The 11,500-nt window shown below is 51.3% G+C and overlaps 2 protein-coding genes across 2 annotated transcripts in view; both read left to right on the top strand.

Annotated features, from left to right (window-relative positions):
- The window catches only part of LOC133123695 (mannosyl-oligosaccharide 1,2-alpha-mannosidase IB-like), a 15,024-nt gene extending 12,785 nt beyond the window's left edge, over positions 1 to 2,239 (top strand). Inside the window, exon 10 of the mRNA XM_061234172.1 lies at positions 2,192 to 2,239. Within this exon, the coding sequence (XP_061090156.1) occupies positions 2,192 to 2,239 (48 nt within the window). The remainder of the gene's footprint in view (positions 1 to 2,191) is intronic.
- Positions 2,240 to 6,717: 4,478 nt separating this feature from the next.
- On the top strand, positions 6,718 to 9,795 carry LOC133124559 (terminal nucleotidyltransferase 5C-like). Its single transcript, XM_061235857.1, has 2 exons — positions 6,718 to 6,809; positions 8,128 to 9,795. The coding sequence occupies exon 2, from the start codon at positions 8,155 to 8,157 to the stop codon at positions 9,541 to 9,543; it is 1,389 nt and encodes a 462-aa protein (XP_061091841.1). The 5' UTR covers positions 6,718 to 6,809; positions 8,128 to 8,154; the 3' UTR covers positions 9,544 to 9,795.
- Positions 9,796 to 11,500: the final 1,705 nt, after the last annotated feature.

Below are 11,500 nucleotides of genomic sequence, written 5' to 3'. Positions count from 1 at the left end.
CCCCTACCTGTGCTGCACCTGGGCAACATCACCCTGGCGGGGAGCCGATAGGCCCCGCCCCCTGCAGGACCACGCAGACCTGCCCCCACCCCCCCACCCCTCCCGGGGGGAGGAACGGACCGATGTTCTGATCTCCGGGGCGACAGGGCGCTGTGGGGGGGGGTCCATCGGGACGGGGTGCTGTGTAGAGGCGTCAGACACCCTCCAGCGCGCACGTGTACAGACAGCTTTACTTCACTTTCTGTTTGTGAGGGGGTTTTTTTGGGGGGGGGGGTTGTGAGTCCAAATCAACAGTAGCACTTCTGTTTGCTGACCTTTGACCTGGAAACATAAATGAAATTACTGAACCTTTCACTGAGGAGGGCTGCAAATTCTGTTTCTCTGCTGTTCCCCACCTGTCAATGAGCAGGTGACTGACTGAGACACACACTCACACGTACACACACACACACCCCACGCACATACCCACCCATACACGCATACATACACACACACAAATACACACACTCCCACACACTCACACACACTCACACGCCCACGTGCACAAATTCAAACTTATCTTCAGATGCATTCATTACACATGCACAGGCTCTTGCACGCATTCCTACACATTCACACATATCTCTAGGTTGGCTGGGCTCCTCCTTGTTCATAGGAAGAAGGATCTGAACCAGGCTGGCTCATTAAGCCCTTTCCCCTGTAGAGCTGAACCAGCTCTAGAAACTTAAGCCAAAAACGTCTGAGATTTGTGCAGTTGTCAGTCAACCCACCATGCATACCAAAAGCCGGTCATCTCCACCAAACCATGTCTGAAGTGCAGCAGCTACGATGGATTGCCTTTGTGTTCTTTTGTGTGTAAAAATAGCTCTTTAAGGAATGACCGTTTTCTTTTGACATCGGTGGTGACTGAAAAGGATTCTCTTCCGGACAATCGGCCAGTCGGTGGCGCTGTGTAGATACGACCAATCGGTGACTGGCTCCGCCTTCTCTCTGGCGTGTGCCCCTCCCAGGCGACCTGCCTGCTGTTGTCCTCCCATCCTGCAGGGGGCAGCACTGTCTGCAGGGGTCTCCTCCTCCGCCTGCTGTGGGCTTTTTTGTTTGTTTTGTATTTTGCCTCATTGTGACATCATTTGCTGCTTTCTGTCCAGGGAGGCGCAGTCCAAGGTGAATTTTCCACAGTGTTCCATATTTGTATTTTTACTGAAAACCAATTGTAAATATGTTATTAAAAAGTTTGGAGACTGATTCAATAAAGATGTCATTAAAAGTGTGCTTGGGGAGGCGTGAGATGAGATTTGCCTGCTATTGAGTGCCCTGGGGAGAGTACACCTGGAAATCCTGAATGATATATATATTTGCATCATTGCCTTGTAACTACTGTGTCCTGAAAATATGTACTGTCTACTAAACACACCACTCACACGTCAGATGTGTCCTCCATACTCCGCCCCGTCCTCTTCCTCTCTGATTGCTTGGACTGTGATTGGATATGATTTACCTCCAGAAAAGTTTGCTCCCGAATACACACAGTGAAACCACAGAAATATGTACCGTCGTCTGCGGATTTTAAATGTGCTACATTTCGAGAAAATGGATAATATCTTCTCACCCAGTGTACTTGACTCGCTGTTTCATACATGGTCCGTATTCGCGGAGTCAGTAAGGAGCATGTTTAGTGGACTACATATTTTGGGGAGAAAGTTGTTGCTGTTTCAGAAAGGACCACTTTGAGTTAACATGAATTGCAGTAGCTGTGTGCTGCCACTAGGGGCTGTAAAGAGCAGTGGATGTGCGTGGCAGTAGCTGTGTGCTGCCACTAGGGGGTGTAAAGAGCAGTGTGGCAGTAGCTGTGTGCTGCCACTAGGGGGTGTAAAGAGCAGTGGATGTGCGTGGCAGTAGCTGTGTGCTGCCACTAGGGGCTGTAAAGAGCAGTGGATGTGTGTGGCAGTAGCTGTGTGCTGCCACTAGGGGCTGTAAAGAGCAGTGGATGTGCGTGGCAGTAGCTGTGTGCTGCCACTAGGGGCTGTAAAGAGCAGTGGATGTGTGTGGCAGTAGCTGTGTGCTGCCACTAGGGGGTGTAAAGAGCAGTGGATGTGTGTGGCAGTAGCTGTGTGCTGCCACTAGGGGGTGTAAAGAGCAGTGGACGTGCTTGCCCGGTGAACCCGGAGACCCCGCTGTGCTCTGTGTTTAGTCTGAGACTGCTGCCGAGCTCCCCACAGACGCGGAGGACAGGAAATGAGAGATGAATGCAGACAGAAAGCAGAGAGGGAGAGAGGACCTGAGAATCGCACGGGCGTCCATCTCTGTGACCCTCGGCAGGCCCAGCGTGGGGAACCGGGCCAGACAGCTCCGAGGCTTCCAGAACTTTCTGAGCGGTGTGAGCTGGGTCGGTCCGCGCGGTTCACTGACGGGGGGGCCGCGTCTGATCCTGCCTCCCACCCCGGGGCATGTTCAGTCTGAAAATGTTTTCCAACGGTTTCTGTGTTGAACGAAATGTTTTCTCCCGACGGCGTGCAGCGGTGTGCAGCAGGCTTTGAGGTGTGTGTGCTCCCGTTTGGCGGGTTTGGCGGGGCGGCCTGCAGCGTAGTGGTTAAGGTACATGACTGGGACAGGCAAGGTCAGGGGTTCGAATCCCGGTGTAGCCACAATAAGATCCACACAGCCGTTGGGCCCTTGAGCAAGGCCCTTAACCCTGCATTGCTCCAGGGGAGGATTGTCTCCTGCTTAGTCTAATCAACTGTACGCCGCTCTGGATAAGAGCGTCTGCCAAATGCCATTAATGTAATGTAATGAAATGTAATGTGTGTCGGGGGCGGAGCCTGAATCAGTAGTGATGTAGGCCTGCGCTTCAAAGCCCAGAGAACGTCTTCTCAGACGCCATAGGATCAAACCGTACGATGTCAGTCCGCCCGCGGTTTGCAACAGGATGTTCAGCGCCTGTTAAATAAACATTAAATAAACGTTTTGCAACAACATGGCCCACAATACACAGGTCTGTACCACGTCTCTGCAAACCCACCGTCCAATCAGAGCCTTTCAAACCCACCGTCCAATCACAGCCTTTCAAGCCCACTGTCCAATTACAGTCTGCGTGTGTGTGTGTGCGTGTGTGTGTGTGCGTGTGTGTGAGTGAGTGTATGTGTGTGAGTGTGTGAATGTGTGTGTGAGGGTGTGTGTGTTCGTGTGTGTGAGTGAGTGTATGTGTGTGAGTGTGTGAATGTGTGTGTGAGGGTGTGTGTGTGCGTGTGTGTGAGTGAGTGTATGTGTGTGTGTGTGTGAATGTGTGTGTGAGGGTGTGTATGTGCGTGTGTGTGAGTGAGTGTATGTGTGTGAATGTGTGAGTGAGGGTGTGTGTGTGTGAGGGTGTGTGTGTGTGTGTGTGAGTGTGTGTGAGGGTGTGTGTGTGTGTGAATGTGTGTGTGAGGGTGTGAGGGTGTGTGTCAGTGTGTGAGGGTGAGGGTGTGTGTGTGAGGGTGTGTGTGTGAGTGAGTGAGTGAGTGTGTGAGGGTGTGTGTGTGAGGGTGTGTGTGTGCGTGTGAGTGTGAGTGTGTGTGAGGGTGTGTGTGTGCGTGTGAGTGTGAGTGTGTGTGAGGGTGTGTGTGTGCGTGTGAGTGTGAGTGTGTGTGAGGGTGTGTGGTGTGCGTGTGAGTGTGAGTGTGAGTGTGTGTGAGGGTGTGTGTGTGCGTGTGAGTGTGAGTGTGTGTGAGGGTGTGTGTGTGCGTGTGAGTGTGAGTGTGTGTGAGGGTGTGTGTGTGCGTGTGAGTGTGAGTGTGAGTGTGAGTGTGTGTGAGGGTGTGTGTGTGCGTGTGAGTGTGAGTGTGTGTGAGGGTGTGTGTGTGCGTGTGCGTGTGAGTGTGAGTGTGTGTGAGGGTGTGTGTGTGCGTGTGAGTGTGAGTGTGTGTGAGGGTGTGTGTGTGAGTGTGTGTGAGGGTGTGTGTGTGCGTGTGAGTGTGAGTGTGTGTGAGGGTGTGTGTGTGTGTGTGTGTGAGTGTGTGAATGTGTGTGTGAGGGTGTGTGTGTGAGTGTGTGAATGTGTGTGTGAGGGTGTGTGTGTGAATGTGTGCGTGAGGGTGTGAGGGTGTGTGTGAGTGTGTGAGGGTGTGTGTGTGAGTGTGTGTGAGTGTGTGAATGTGTGTGTGAGGGTGTGTGTGTGAGTGTGTGAGGGTGTGTGTGTGCGTGTGTGTGTGTGTGTGTGTGAATGTGTGTGTGAGGGTGTGTGTGAGTGTGTGAGGGTGTGCGTGTGAGTGTGTGTGAGCGTGTGAGTGTGTGTGAGGGTGTGTGTGTGAGTGTGTGAGGGTGTGTGTGTGAGGGTGTGTGTGTGAGGGTGTGTGTGTGCGTGTGTGTGTGTGTGTGCGTGTGTGAGTGTGTGTGAGGGTGTGTGTGTGTGTGTGAATGTGTGTGTGAGGGTGTGTGTGAGTGTGTGAGGGTGTGCGTGTGAGTGTGTGTGAGCGTGTGAGTGTGTGTGAGGGTGTGTGTGTGAGTGTGTGAGGGTGTGTGTGTGAGGGTGTGTGTGTGAGGGTGTGTGTGTGTGTGAGGGTGTGTGAGTGTGTGTGAGGGTGTGTGTGTGTGTGTGTGCGTGTGTGTGTGTGTGAGGGTGTGTGTGCGTGTGTGTGCGTGTGTGTGTGTGTGAGAGTGTGTGTGAGTGTGTGTGTGAGTGTGTGTGTGTGTATGAGTGTGTGAGTGTGTGTGTGTGTGTGTGTGTGTATGAGTGTGTGAGTGTGTGTGTGTGTGTGTGAGGGTGTGTGTGTGAGGGTGTGTGTGAGTGTGTGAGTGTGTGAGTGTGAGGGTGTGAGTGTGAGGGTGTGTGTGTGAGGGTGTGTGTGAGTGTGTGAGTGTGTGAGTGTGAGGGTGTGAGTGTGAGGGTGTGTGTGTGAGTGTGTGTGTGTGAGTGTGTGCTGTGGACACAGTGCAGCTCTGGCATGGAGACAGAACCTTCCGGATAAATTAGTGTGTATTTCCTGAGAAGTCGCAGAGCCTGACTGTGACCAGCTGTGTGCGTCTGTGTCTGTGTGTGTGAGTGCGTGTGTGTGCGTGTGTGTATGAGTGTGTGAATGTGTGTGTGAGTGTGTGTGTGAATGTGTGAGCGTGTGTGTGTCTGTGTGCATATGTGTGTGTGTGAATGTGTGTGTATGTGTGTGTGAGTGTGCGTGTGAATGTGTGGACGTGTGTGTGTGTGTGCGTGGGAACAACAGCACAGATAGGACAGTTAATGGGAGGCATTTACACACATACACACTTTCACGTTAACACACACACAATACACACACGCATACACACAATCCACACTTTCACATGTTAACACACACACAATACACACACGCATACACACACAATCCACACTTTCACATGTTAACAGACTCAATATGCACTCGCATACAGCTGTGAGAACACACACACACACAACACATACACTCACATACATACACTCACACATACATGCACATACTCACACACACACACACACACACACACACACACACACATAAGCACACACACACACACACACTCACACACACACATACATGTACACATACACAGACACACATGCACACCTGGTATCCTGCAACATGATCATACATTGTTTGAACCGCACAGTCCTTTTTGACATTTGGCATGTTAGAGTTAGTCTTTAAGTAAAAGTGAACTCAGAGGTTCAAAATGTTCATTGAAATCAGTGTGGGGTAAAGGACAGAAAATGACTGTTCATTTTTTGACAAATGCGTGTGTCAACTCTGTAATTGTAAGGACCTCTCAGGGTTGGGTGTGTTGAGGTGCGGTTGTTCTCTGTTTCAGGGTAATTGCCTTCATGTGGGAATAGATTGAAGTGCTTTCAGTTCTGTCGAAACGAGGATTAGTACGAACGGCCTTTGAATGATGACGTCATATCACGCTGACGGCACACATTCAAACGAGAGGGAGGGAAAACAGTTTTTTTAGGTTAGCGTGTGCTTATCTATTTGTACCAGGACAAAGTTATTACCTTCACTGCCCCCCCACCTGTCTTTCACTTTCGTTTTCTCCTCTGTTTCTCTTTCCCCACTCTCCCTCCCTATCTGTTTCCTTCTCTCCCTCTCTCCCATTGAAGACTCTCAGCGAGGACTCCTTGTTTTATAAAGGGAAACCCGATTGTTTTACTTTTCACTTGTTTTGTCACGAATTCAAAAAAAAAATGGTTAAGCCTATTGGGTCTTTGGGTTCACTGGAGCCAAGAGCTGCCCAACGTTGCACATGATTTATCGTTGGACAGCTCTTCATTTTGAAAGTTTAGAAAGTTACGGACTGAGAACCATTTATCCACATTAAATCTAAATCATGGTAGCCTAAAATATGAATAGGGCCCGAGCCCTCTAACTGGAAATGCACCATACAAACTTGGCTTGAATTCGGTCGTCGTCACAGAACAGAACAGGAACATTTGAAGTAGCAAAGTTGCTTGTGGTCACCTAGCAACACAAAAACCCTTTTGACCAATCAATGATGTTGTCCAGTGTACAAATATTGCGTTTGAAATCCTGTAATCTACAATAGCAACTCTACAATATCTATTTTAGAATACAGTCAATTAAATAAATCAGATCATTATTATTAGTGCTCGTAAAGTCCGACCGTTTGACATAGGCGTACGTACTGAAAAAGGAGTGCGCAGTCGCATTGCAGCCGGACGTTCTTCGGCGTATAAAACGCATCTCGCTACTTCTCGTTGACATTTCAGTACCGGCTGAGGTTAAGGCGTGTGCAGTGTGCAGTGCCATCGTGTATGCTGATGCGTATACTGTCATTTCGTTGAGGATTCAGTATTTGATCAGAAGGTAGCTACAATATCGATATATATATATTTTATTGTATTTATTCACTGTAAAACACTGAATCACATTTAATTTCGCATTCAATTTCTGGCATGATTTAGAACTTAGCTAATGCGTTAGTCAAGTTTACGTGTGAGAATGACTTAAAAAATGCATGGCTGCAAATAGTGAACGTACATTATGTAAGTATGAATAACGGTAGCTGTTACTCGTAATCGCTAATCTAGCTACGTTGGAGCTCATTTAGGTCGTGGCTAGCCTAACTGCTAACTAATGTGACTTAACTTACCAACTAACTTTAGTTACCTAGACTGCAGCTGTAGCTACAGTAGCACTTAGCTAACATTTTTGGCTTATATAGATGGCTAAATGTTTACGTTACACCGTTACAGTGTACGCATTCTCCAAGTGAACTTACATTTGTGTAGTTGACACGATTTGATCACTTATCCAGGTTCTCCGTTTGCTGTGAAGTGATTTGATTTCATGTTGCTAAAGTTACAAATTAACGCTAACGCTCACCGGTCTGGTGACAATAAAAGTGATTTGTCACAAACAGTGATCTGATGCCAGCGTAAAAAGGTAAATCACGCCAATGTGATTTCCCTGGGTCTATTATGAAGCTGTGTTCTGGAACGACATAGAAGGATCTAGCGAGCTGAAGTTTGAACTGTGTTGAAGTTTGTCATAAATTAAGCTTGTGACGTTACAAGGCGTGCTTTTAATATTCATTGTTATGCAGAAGTGAATGTGGACTTTATCTGTAGTAGTTGTTTAATTTTAGATTTAGTTCGTGTTTAGTCTGGCTTGTGGCGTGAGTCTAAATCTAATCGCTGTGTCGGTTGATGTCATCCGTTTAATTTTGGTTCCCTCCGTCAAAGCGATGTTATTGTTAATTTTACCGATCGCCTTTAGTGTCGTGTGAATTAGCTCTTTCAACTATCCAATCACCGCTCAGAGGTAAATACAATATCGAACTGTGTTTAGGTAACTCATTCTGCATTTAAAGATCATTTTTGTATGAACGCTGATTTAAGATAACTTAGCTACATACATTTTGTAGGTAATTGTTACGTTATTGTAGTACATGTCACAAAGGGCAATTAAGGCACTGTTGGATGTTTCCAAAAGCTTTTAAAAGCACGTTTAGATGCTTTTATTTTAGGCCTGTCAATGCCCGAGTGCTGTAATTTGTCTGTCCGGTGCCTGTTGGTGCTTCTTTGATGTGTATTAAATGTATCATGCTATATTATCACCGCAGAGCAGAGGAATTTGTGTATAATAATAATTACGGTAATGATACTGTGTGTAATCTCTGCAGGCTGAGGAGGCGGGGCAGTGCGTGGGCATGGCGGAGGCTGGGGGCAGCGGGGAGGGTGAGCGCTGTAGCCTGCTTACCTGTGAGCAGGTGAGGCGTCTGCAGCAGGTGCTGACGGAGGAGGTGCCGGTGCACGGGAGGGGGAACTTCCCCACGCTGGGGGTGTGTCTGCAGGCCGTGGTGTGCGCGGTGCGGGCGGGGCTCCAGCGGCGGGGCGTCGGGGTGAAGGACGTCCGGCTGAACGGGTCCACCGCCAGCCACGTCCTGGTGGAGGACCCGGCCTGGAGCTACAAGGACCTGGACCTGATCTTCCGCCTGGACCTGCCCCAAGACGCGGGCTTCCAGACCCACGAGGTGGGGTTTGGGCATCAGGAGGCGGGCTTCCAACCTCAGGAGGCGGGGCTTCATCATCAGGAGGCGGAGTTTGGGCATCAGGAGGCGGGCTTCCAGCCTCAGGAGGCTGGGTTTCATCATCAGGAGGCGGGTTTTCATCATCAGGAGGCGGGGTTCTTGCCCCAGGAGGCGGGGTTTGGTGGTCAGGAGGCGGGGTTCTTGCCCCAGGAGGCGGGGTTTGGTGGTCAGGAGGCGGGGTTTGAGCGGGTGCGGGAGGCGGTGCTGAGCGCGCTCCTGGACTTCCTGCCCAGCGGCGTGAGCCGGGACAAGATGTCCGCCGTCACGCTGACGGAGGCGTACGTGCAGAAGCTGGTGAAGGTTTCCACGGAGACGGACCGCTGGAGCCTCATCTCCCTGCGCAACCGCGCCGGCCGCAACGTGGAGCTGAAGTTCGTGGAGCGGATCCGGCGGCAGTTCGAGTTCAGCGTCGACTCCTTCCAGATCGTGCTGGACCCCGTGCTGGACCCCGTGCTGGAGCGGGGCCCCGGGGCCGCGCCCGCCGTGGTGGTGGAGAGCGTGTACGGCGACTTCGCCGAGGCGCTGGAGCACCTGCGGGGCCGGCTGATCGTCACGCGGCGGCCGGAGCAGATCCGCGGCGGCGGGCTGCTGAAGTTCTGCCGGCTGCTGACCCGCGGGTTCCGCCCGGCCCGGCCGGCCGAGACGCGGGCCCTGCAGCGCTACATGACCTCGCGCTTCTTCATCGACTTCCCCCGCCTGCCGCAGCAGCGCCGCCAGCTGCACGCCTACCTCAGCGGCCGCTTCGCCGGCGAGGAGTCGCACAGGTACGCCTACCTGAGCGTGCTGCGGCACGTGGTGGCCCAGAGCACCGTGTGCCTGATGGGTCACGAGAGGAGGCAGGTCCTGCGGCTCATCTCCCTCATGGCGCTGCACGCCCTCGCCGAGCAGAGCCACGTGCCCGACGCGTCCAGCGTCACCTGCTACTACCAGCCCGCCCCCTACGCCCAGGACGCCCGCTTCTGCCCTTACTACTGCGGCCAGACCCCAGCGTGGCAGCCCTGCAGCTGACAGACCTTCCCAACATGGCCGCCGTCCTGCTGACAGACCTTCCCAACATGGCCGCTGTGCAGCTGACAGACCTTCCCAACATGGCCGCCGTGCAGCTGACAGACCTTCCCAACATGGCCGCCGTGCAGCTGACAGACCTTCCTAGCATGGCCGCCCTGAGAGACTGATCTGAGACTGAGTGACCCTCTCAATATTGGTGCCCTGTGACTGTAGAGTGACAGGAACTGACTTAATAAAACTGCCCAGAGCTACCAGGTGGTGTCCTCCCTGTGTGAATGTTAAGGGCCTCCTTTTATCCAAATTAAAATGTAGTTTTTCTCCTGCTTAAGTACAGAGAGGAGATTGGTGGACCCAGTATGACATTTTACATTTTATGTAGGAGTCTGTTCCTCTCATTTACAGCAAGAAGCTGGATGTAGATGGTCATGTTTACTTGCTCTGTCTTTGCTTTGTTAGTAATTCTGTCAGTCATTTTTGGGGCACCCTTTTTCTTTTGAAATAGGAGGGATTGGTAAAGGGGTGGGATTAATGTATGGGGGCGGGGTTAAAGAAGGGGTGTGTGGCTACAGATCTGTCCACACAGGAAAATGAGGGGTGAAAATGAGATTCAGACGTGTAATGACTTGAGAGGTGTTGATCAGACGTTGGCAGCTTCTCCACGGGTTAACTTTAAAATAACTGCACATGCTGGTGAAAAGCTGCTGTGCTCTCCATGGGGCAATAAGAGGGCATGGGTGGGGCATTCTGCTCTCCATGGGGCAATAAGAGGGCATGGGTGGGGCATTCTGCTCTCCGTAGGGGCAATAACAGCATAGGCAGGGCATTCTGCTCTCCATGGGGCAATAAGAGGGCATGGGTGGGGCATTCTGCTCTCCGTAGGGGCAATAGCAGCATAGGCGGGGCATTCTGCTCTCCATGGGCAATAAGAGGGCATGAGCGGGGCATTCTTCCCCTTTAAAACTGATGTCTGAAAATGTCAAATTAGCTTTTTTATATACATACTATAGTATAAATACTATCTTAAAGAATGTCGCGTGCCGTTAGCACGTTAGCACAGTGCTGTAGGCACGGCTGCGCACCGTGCCGCTGAGCGCGGGATGGAGGGAAACTCTGGAGTGCAGGGCCCTGCTGGTGCTCCGGACCCGGACTTACTCTGCTGCTGATCCTCAGGCTGCGGAACAGAACTCCGGTCCTGCGGGGTTTCTGTTCCTGACCGCTCTGTAAAGCGCTCTTTCAGACTGAGCTCAGGCCCAAACCCTCTCCTGTTGAACCGGCTCATTCGCGCTGCTGTGGCAGGGAGGGGCATGTCCTAATGGTTTCTGCATTTCTGACCAACTTCTGCTTTTAATTATCGTGGTCCGTCATTTTTAGTGAGATGGACAATCCGTGATATAACCTGCAGCTGATAAATGTTCTCGTAGCATTTTATTGTGGTCTAATTTACGAGTGAATCGGTCATGCTTCATATGACTAATTAACTGACTGAGCCAGGGTAACTGGTGGCAGCATAATCCAGCACACACACCGGCCCTCCAGGACTGGAGTTACCCATCCCTGCTATAATCCTGCACGTTCTTGTGCGGTTCTTGTGCGCTTCTTGTGTGTGTTTTTGATGTGAGATCTGGTGTGGTGATCTGGTGAGGTCTGGCGGGGCATTCTGAGGTCCGAGCAGGTCTCCCTGGCTGGTCTCCCTGGCTGGTCTCCCTGGCGGGTCTCCCTGTCCTGTAGGGTCTTCCTGACTTGGTTCAGGGCCAGAATCCCAGCCCGGCCCCGGTCTCGGTTACAGTGACCCTGAAACATCAGCACTGTCATCTCTGTGTGCAGGTTAATCACATAAAGCAGGGGTCCTCACTCCTGGTCCTGGAGAGCCTGAAGACTGCCTCCAGTGGGCTCCAGTGGGTTCTGTCTGTGTGTGAAATTTGGCTCATTCTCCATGCGAGTTCCCCTCAAACGACCC

This window comes from Conger conger, chromosome 3, assembly GCF_963514075.1.
Source record: "Conger conger chromosome 3, fConCon1.1, whole genome shotgun sequence".
Taxonomy (NCBI): Eukaryota; Metazoa; Chordata; class Actinopteri; order Anguilliformes; family Congridae; genus Conger; species Conger conger.
Note: the sequence above shows the minus strand (reverse complement) of the source record. Positions and strands in the feature narration are given on the sequence as shown.